At 41.4% G+C, this 8,925-nt stretch overlaps 1 protein-coding gene across 2 annotated transcripts; it reads left to right on the forward strand.

Moving 5' to 3' along the window:
- Positions 1-188: 188 nt before the first annotated feature.
- khsrp (KH-type splicing regulatory protein) lies at positions 189-8,613 on the forward strand. 2 transcript variants are annotated; one of them, XM_028596313.1, is made up of 18 exons: positions 190-537; positions 1,925-2,027; positions 2,107-2,160; positions 2,247-2,283; positions 2,401-2,459; positions 2,554-2,625; positions 2,726-2,783; positions 4,425-4,572; positions 4,781-4,879; positions 4,983-5,132; positions 5,270-5,372; positions 5,775-5,899; positions 6,012-6,308; positions 6,414-6,541; positions 6,649-6,737; positions 6,917-7,126; positions 7,285-7,475; positions 7,760-8,613. In XM_028596313.1, the coding sequence occupies exons 1-18, from the start codon at positions 448-450 to the stop codon at positions 7,766-7,768; spliced, it is 2,022 nt and encodes a 673-aa protein (XP_028452114.1). In that variant the 5' UTR covers positions 190-447; the 3' UTR covers positions 7,769-8,613. The 2 variants fall into 2 exon arrangements, with proteins under 2 accessions (XP_028452107.1, XP_028452114.1); XM_028596306.1 differs by lacking the exon at positions 7,760-8,613 and having other exon boundaries at positions 189-537; positions 7,285-7,742.
- Positions 8,614-8,925: the final 312 nt, after the last annotated feature.

Genomic DNA, 8,925 nt, shown 5'->3' on the forward strand with positions numbered 1-8,925 from the left:
TGTAGTTTGTTATCTGCTATCTTTAATACGTTACTAGGAGTGCAAGTTTGGTTTTTCCACCTCAGTTGTTAAAACATGATTCCATTGTAAAATTGTTTCTAAATAATACATGGCTTGATGCAAGTAGGTAATCAAGAACTCTAAATGTTATAAATACATGCCTGTCCCCCTCAACAGTGTCTGATCGACACTACTCCTCCTCCAGCCCAGGAGGCGGCGGTATTTTTTGGTGTATAACGTAGGACGTCAACACCCAAAAATGAAGACGCAGAGGTTGAAGATTCGTTGATTGGCTATTTTAAGCAGGCACATTTGCCGGCGTGGTAAGCGGTCGCGCACATTGGAGTCCCCCGTACGCTGCTGTTTAGCCTTCCCGCTTCTGCGCAGCTCAACCCGGCCAAAGCTATCTAGCCTGCCCCCTGTATCTATTTGTCCCTTGTGAGCAGCATGTCTGATTACGGCGGTCTGCCGACAAACGGAGTCGGCGCTGGGATGAAAAACGACGCTTTTGCTGATGCAGTACAACGAGCCAGACAGGTAATAAAGTGCTCCGCTACAAGATAAAGACAGTCGTCGAGCTAGCGGTAGTTAGCTGGTGGGAAACTGCGGCTAGCTTAATTACCCGTGACGTTAGCTTTAGGTAACTAGCTAGCTGCGAGCTAGCTAGTAGCAATGCCATTCATTTGTCTAACGCACTCGCCAGATTGTGTAGTCGGTTGAAATGTTTGCAGGGTGCATTGAGCAGCGGCAGCAACGTAAGTCACGCTTTCGTGTATAGCTAAATAAAACAACTTGTCATCGCCACCGGGATCCTTGTGTTAACGTTAAATGGACTAACGTTAGCTACTTCAGCTAACGTTAGGTGAGCTATATTAGTTAGCTAGCTACTCTTAACAGTTAACGTTAGTTAACGGTAATTTGATCACGAAGTTTCAGCCTCCATGTGTAAAACGCCATTTTAGAAGAATTGAACAATTAACAACATTGTCATGGCACTATGATTGTCACCAAATAAGGTCAACTGACTAGCTTGTGATAGTGTGACGTTACTGATAACTAGCATTAAACGGACAAAAGGGTGCTATTAGGTGATTATCGCTAGCTAGCTAGCTAAGTGAATGAGATCGTAGTAACGTTTCTCATTGACTAACGTTACTTTCACGGTCAATGGCGAAAGTGTGAAGGCCACGTTACTTTTACGGCTCTTTGTAGTTATCAAGGTAAGGGCTTCAAGTGATGGTTGATCGCATTATTGAATAATCTTTAATCTATCGAGTTCTTTACTCGGTTAGTCAAAGAACTGCCCTAACCTCAAAGATATTCAATTAACAGCCATAGAAAACAGAAAAAGGCTAAACCATTTGAACATTTTAGAAGCTGAAACTTGAGTTTAGCATTTTTGCCTTTTTACTTTAGCAAAACGATCGATTATCATAATTGTTGCATATTATTTTTATGTCTAAAGATTGTTTTATCTTAAGTCAAGGTGCTGTGAAGGTACTGTTGGTGTAATGTTTGTATTTCATTTTAGTTCCTCTGTTTTATTTATGTAGAAATGATAAAGCAGAGATGGACTTTAAAAATGAAAAGTCAAAATAGATACAGCAGCGATGAGCATATCCTGACTTTTAGTCCATAGTATGGGGCAAGCACCAACAAACTAGATCCTACACTTCCCATAATGCAACTCAATCCCTTCGTGCCTGGTAAATGCGGTCTTTCAAACTCCACACCCACAACAAAGGCTTTCTGTTCCAAATTTGTAGTCTTCAGGCCTAGATGACCGCATCAGTGTAGTAGTGCTCCTGAGTAAATTGATCTTAATGTGTCTGCGCAGTGCCACTTTAAATGAGATGATCTGTCATTTTAGTCACTATGTTGGGGTGTATTGCAGACACTTGACCCAGTGTGTATGTCTTTCTAGATTGCAGCTAAAATCGGTGGAGACGGTGTTCCCTCAGTGAGCAACAACGGAGGAGCTGAGAACTATCCATTCACAGCACAGAAACGATCCCTGGAAGAAGCAGGTGAAAAATCTGCGCAAACGGGCAGTTTGTCTGCATTTGTTAGTCCACATATTAGACTCACTTTTTCTTTTGTTTTCAGATGAACCCGATGCCAAGAAGGTAGCATCACAGAGTGAAATTGATTCTGCATTGTGTACGTTAAATCACTCACTGATCCTATTCCAAACACTCGCTCGGTTCAGTTTCCAACCGCTCACCACATTTTCCTTCTCTTAACAGCTATTGGAGCTCAGCTGGCTGCCCTGTCGCAACAAAGGTATCTTAAGGATATTTTTTGTGTTTCTTTTACATTGACAGTTTTGGTGCTTGTTGGTATGACTTACACCTCCATAAAGATCCTTCACACATCCTTGTTTTTTAAACTTGTCTGCAGTGTCAGGCCCTCCACGATGACAGAAGAGTTCAGGGTGCCTGATGGCATGGTCGGTCTCAGTAAGTACATGCACATACTTTTCCTAAACCATAGACGTGGCTGTGTTACACTTGTTTAAACTCAATCTAAATATCTCTGCTGTTGTCCCTAAAGTCATCGGCCGAGGAGGTGAACAGATTAACAAAATACAGCAGGATTCTGGCTGCAAGGTCCAGATTGCGCACGGTGAGAAATGTGCTAACCCCACATTTGTCAAGTAAACAAAGTATAATGGGTTTTATAGCTTTTCTTGGATTGATGTGTATATTTTCATATTCATTCACAGACAGTGCCGGCCTTCCAGATAGAAGTGTTTCTCTGACCGGTTCACCAGATGCTATACAGTAAGTTTTTGTTTCCCATCTCAAACAGTGTGTATTTCTCAATTTGCAACTACTCTACTCAACTCTCAAAGATGTCTCTAGCATCAAGTAGCAGCTCCGAGGAGAAGAAATAACCATATTAAACTTTAAAATGATTAAATCCCAAACAACTAATCAAAGCTGGAACTATGATAATATATAAATGAGTCAGAATAGCATATTACATGCTTTAAATTCCTTATATATGGCTATGCAGTGTTCTGAGCAGCCGAGATGGAACACAGCCGGTGATACAACACTCATAACCACGAGAGACTTGACTTGGACACAAGCTCAAAGACTTGTGAGCATCTCTGGTTCAGGTCACACTATTGTTGCATATTACAGGCAGCGCAAAAAGCTCCAGCTGTGCCTACAGTAATGCCAGTCTTGAGCAGCTGCAGAGTTTTGAACAGGCAATGCTTTGAACAATACTTTAGTGTATTTTTGCACACTTTAAAGTCATGCTAAATGATTGGCTTTGCTTGGTTCAATTCGTTGAAGTCGAGGGGATAAGTAGCATCTCCTTTCAAAACGCAGGAAAATGCACCTTGCAACGTAGAAATGGTTGCTCGTAATACTCATTACATGACTCCAACTCCTTTCAATAATCATTTGGAGAAATTTAATTTTTGTCTGGCATGTTAAGACACCTTTGTTCCCTGAGGTGAGCCTTTCAGGCTGTTAAGAGAGATTGGTGGCTTGCCTAATCGGACTACACATAATGTATTAGTTTAGTTTTATCTTAAAAAATAGGATTATAGAAATCTTAGAACCATTTCCTGTTTGCTTGCGCAATGGTAACGGTTAGCATTATTTGGACTTTTCTAACAGAGTTTTGCCTCTAAGGCAGCACTAGGTACACATTGTCCTTTGCAAAGATTGTCATAGTTACATTCCAACTATAGTCCTTACTGTAATCTTAATCATTCCTACCCCATAAATAACTATGCTTAGTGCAAGTCAATGCTGACCCCAGAGGGTTAAACAGGCTATTGCAATATGACAAACTCCAGGAATGCTTTACTTTCAAGTTAATAACTGTATTTTTTCCCTTGTAACATAAACAGAACGAACAGTTCAGACCAAATATTGAGGTACTCAGGGTATCAGGAAAATAATGCTAAAAGTCAAGCTAACATTAGATGGCCAATGCTGAGCTAAACATGTTTGCTACCTATCAGAATACGTTTTCAGGTGCCTGATAAAATGGTCTGCCGTTTTTTAAAGCCAAAGCTTCTGATGAGTGGCACAGCAGCTGCCGATGTGGTCAACATGTAGTTTGTCCTCATGTGTAGCCGCTCGCAGCAGATACATTTTGTTACGTAGGTAGGTTATATGTCACGCAGGGAGGGGAATAACATTCAGCTCATCGTTTCCAAAAATAGATTGTTCACGAGTCCCGCATCTCGAGTCGAAGGGTTTTTTTTTTTTTTTTTTTTTTTTTTTTTTTTGGAAGAGTCAAGTCCCATCTCTGAACTGACCACCTTGATAGTAGCGATGCCACGGTGAAGAACATTTAGAGTGAATAGTGTGACCCGTTAACTATATTGCTTTAATGCCACCATAGTCTTGTGTTCAATCGTTCTCATCACTCTTCTTTTCATTTGAATTTGCCTCCAGGAGAGCCAGAGCACTTATAGATGACATAGTGTCAAGGGGTCATGAAACAACCAATGGGCAGTCAGGTTCCATGCAGGAGATGATCATTCCTGCAGGCAAGGCAGGCCTGATTATAGGTAAAGGAGGAGAGACCATCAAACAGCTACAGGTGAGAATCACAGGTTACTTTAATAATATTAACTATATAATGGCTTGATTCAGAGTTTCTGCTGTACAAATATTAGAATGAAAATGGGTATTAGTTAAAAAAAAGAAAAGATTCTATGCTAATTTTGTACACTGCAGTAATGCTCATGTTGGGATAAGGTGAATTTGCTGTGTGATCAATGTAACATTCCTTTTCTGCAAAATCTTAGGAGCGGGCTGGAGTTAAAATGATTCTTATACAAGATGGATCCCAGCCACCTAACGTAGATAAACCCCTACGCATCATTGGAGACCCCTACAAAGTGCAGGTACTCAAAGTACAGCAGATATAGTTTTGGCTAAGTGGGAGATGTTTTAAGCCCCTATTTACCCTTCAAATCACCGTGTCCTTTATATTTATTTATTTTTTAGCAAGCAAAGGAGATGGTTAATGAGATCCTACGAGACCGGGAGCATGCAGGCTTTGGAGACAGGAGTGAATATGGATCCAGGATGGGTGGAGGTGGAGGAGGAGGAGGAGTGGGGGGAGGAGGTGGTGGTGGTGGCGGCGGCGGCATCGATGTAAGTAATCTGTGTAACAACAGAAGTTAGTTGTAACTTTGCTTTTTCTTAAACATAATTGAATATTTGATAAGTGGGTGAGACTCAACCACTTAGAGCAGTTAAAACTATTTATTGTTTTTCTTGTAATTCTACAGATAGCTGTGCCCCGCCACTCTGTTGGAGTTGTAATTGGCCGAAGTGGGGAGATGATCAAGAAGATCCAAAGCGATGCTGGAGTGAAAATACAGTTTAAACCAGGTGAGCTCTCCAAATGTTTTGTGGACTATCTTAAACTGCACCATATTTCATTACATGTCATACCTTCTTTTTTTCTTTTCCTTACAACTCTTGGTCTTTTTCTTTGGCCTGCTAAGTAGTGTTTATGCAGGTGTGGTGTAAAATCTATATACTCTCTAATAAATCAAAACACCATAAAATGATAAATTCACTACTTTGGATTTATGAATAAAGGGTGTTGTATTTGTTTGGCAGTTTAGTTCAAATAGCAACAATCTATGCGCAGCATTGCCTACTGCACCTTTTTAACCATGCTGTCATTCCAATGTCTTTAACATTTTCAGCTAAGATAGTTGATCCCTTTTTCAGTCCCTGTACAAACCCCCACCAATAAACCTGTCTGTCCTTTTTCATCCCTCACAGATGATGGTTCAGGTCCTGATAAAATAGCCCATATTACGGGTCCACCAGACCAGTGTGAGCATGCTGCGTCAATCATCACTGACCTGCTACAGAGCATCCGTGCACGAGAGGAGGGTGGGCAGGGGGTAGGTGTTCATCTCAAGTGTTGATCTCAATTATTGTGTTGATGACGGAACACAGTAACAGGGCTTTGCTGTGGAACAGTGAAACCTAATATAAGGCTTGTATCCACCACAGGGTCCCCCAGGTCCTGGTGGAGGGATGTCACCTGGTGGGCGTGGACGAGGTCGAGGCCAGGGGAGCTGGGGTCCTCCGGGAGGGGAGATGACCTTCTCCATTCCTGCGCACAAATGTGGGCTTGTCATTGGCAGAGGAGGAGAGAATGTCAAGTCTATCAACCAACAGACCGGTGCATTTGTGGAGATATCTCGTCAGCCACCGCCAAACGGTGACCCTAACTTCAAACTCTTCATCATCCGTGGGTCCCCACAGCAGATTGACCATGCAAAGCAGCTTATAGAAGAGAAGATTGAGGTATGTTCTAGTGACTCACAGAGCAGAGAAGGAATACACAGTCCAAGCAGCTGTCCAAAGTTAACTTGGATGTTCTCTCTTTTTTTTTTTTTTTTTTTTTTCCAGGCTCCATTGTGTCCATTGGGTGGGGGTCCGGGTCCTGGTCCTGGTCCTGGTCAAGGAGGCCCAGGTGGGCCAATGGGTCCCTATAATCCCAACCCCTATAATGCAGGGCCTCCTGGTGGTGCTCCCCAGTAAGTACAACCCACAAACAACACTGCAACAATTCAGAATTTTCCTACAGGGGAGACTGATGATAAATAAGCAGTTTGTGTTTAAACGATCCTGTCCTTCTCTGCAGTGGAGCCGCGCCTGGTGGCCCCCAGTTCTGTGCTCAGGGTTGGGGAAGTACCTACCAGCAGTGGCAAGCCCCAGGTCCCCATGACCCCAGTGAGTCCTTATTTCCTGCACTGACTTCCATTCTTCCAAAACATTGTTTCTGTACTTGACTCAAAAGTTGCTCTCTTTTTAATTTGTGAATGTTGAGGTATATAAATGTATTTCATTAACTAATATGTCCTCTTCTTTTTTTTTTTTCTTTTTTTTTTTTCCTTCCCTCTCCTCATTAGATAAGGCAGCAGCTGCAGACCAGAACGCCGCATGGGCAGCATACTATGCACAATATTACGGCCAACAGCCAGGGGGTGCCATGGCAGCCCAAAATCCAGGAGCCCCTGCAGCAGCAGCACCAGGGGACCAGAGCCAAGCGGCACAGGCCCCTGGGGGCCAGCCAGACTACACCAAAGCTTGGGAGGAGTACTATAAAAAGATGGGCATGAGTAAGTGGGGTCTGAGACAGTTTTATGTATCTGGGTAAACTAAAAGGTTCTGTCAGGTCAGAACTGAGCCGTCTGGTCCGTCGTATACGGTCAAATGAAACAAGTACTTGACTGTGTGTGCATCCAGTAAAAAGTGTGTGTTGTTGTTGTTTTTCCAGCCCAGCCAGCTGGAGGGGCTGCAGCTGCTCCAGGTGCAGGTGCACCAGCAGCAGCCGTGGGAGGAGCTGCAGCTGGAGGCCAGCAGGACTACAGTGCAGCCTGGGCGGAGTACTACAGACAGCAGGCTGTCTACTATGGACAGCCAGGGCAGGCGCCTGGACAGGGAGCTGCTCCACAGCAGGGACAACAGGTAGCACATCCATGACCAGCATCCAAAATTAACCCTGTATGCTGAAAACCATTGTCTGCCAAGAACACATTCACTGGCCAAAATATAGAATGCCCATTGTTATAGAACTGCTTCCCCAACTGTTCATTGTGCCTTTTTCTTTGTGATTTAGAAGGAGATACTGTGACATAATCAATGTAAAGTGCAGATGTTTGTTTGAAAGACTTTACATTTCTTTACAAAGCAAAGATTACATTTCTACATTTAAATTTATATAAAATTTGGTCTGTGATGTCTCATTTCAGGCCCAGTAAACGATCGGCTCAGTCTGTTGGGAGGTTGCGATGGCTCTCTGGACTTGTTTGTTTTTTTTCTATCAAGAAGTTTCCTTTTTGGCTTTAACAAGACAAGACCATGGTTTACTCATCAACCCAGACATTTTCTATTCCAACTTTGTTTGTTTTTTAAAGTCAAAAATGAAGAAAAAGGGAACACATTTTGCCCATGCATTGAACAAAGCACTAAATAACTAGTTGGGTTACTATTCAGTTTGCCCCATTCACCTCACCCACACCTTGCTTATTTTTAAAAAATGTGAAATAATAAAAAGCATCTTTGTTTGCAAGCTGGCACAACACCATCTCAACACTGACTCACATTAAAATAGTTTTTCCCCTTCAATTTCCTGAGGGTAAAAAAACTGTCTAGCAGTATTTTGAATATATTCAGAAATTATGTTTGTAAGAAAAAGAAATGCAACATTTTTGGTCTTTTTTTCTTTTCTTTGTTTTCCTTGGTACTTTTTAATTTTTTTTTATTTTTTTTAACATTCCCAGTGTTTTGTTGCAGGTGTATTTCTCCCTGCCATCATGATTTCTTATTTTTAATTTTATTCATTGTAATTATTTTCCTTTAAGGTGGTCATATGTGTCTGTATACAGTGTATGCTACTGAACAGAAAAACGTGTGTAAGTGGGCTGTAATAAGGCACAGACTGTCCTACTGAATGTAGGTTGTTTTGTGTGTGTGTGTGTGTGTGTGTGTGTGTATGTGCTTGACTGCCCTCATTTTAATTTCTTTATTGTTGGAAGTTTCTTTTTCTTTTTCCAATAGGTTCCGTTAGGGTATTCAGATTTTGTTTTGTCTTTTCTTTTTTTTTTAGATGTTATTTTTTACAGCTTGTTTTTAAATACCTAAAATAAAACATTCAAATTACCAGTTTCTTTCTTGTTTGATCATGACTACCATTGTGTTTGGAAGTTCGCTGTTCCCCATTTTAGACCTAATGGTATCAGATGAAATGCCCTGTTTAGTTAATTTTAAATGTGATTCAACATGCTGGAAGTGACACTGATATAACATACATTCATTGATTTCAAATTTGTTTATTTGGATAAACCCCTTAAGATATATAATTTATATATATATTTTTTTTCATCCTTTACTTTGATGTTGATTATTACCTTGTTAC

The sequence above is a fragment of the Perca flavescens genome, chromosome 2 (assembly GCF_004354835.1).
Source record: "Perca flavescens isolate YP-PL-M2 chromosome 2, PFLA_1.0, whole genome shotgun sequence".
NCBI lineage: Eukaryota > Metazoa > Chordata > Actinopteri > Perciformes > Percidae > Perca > Perca flavescens.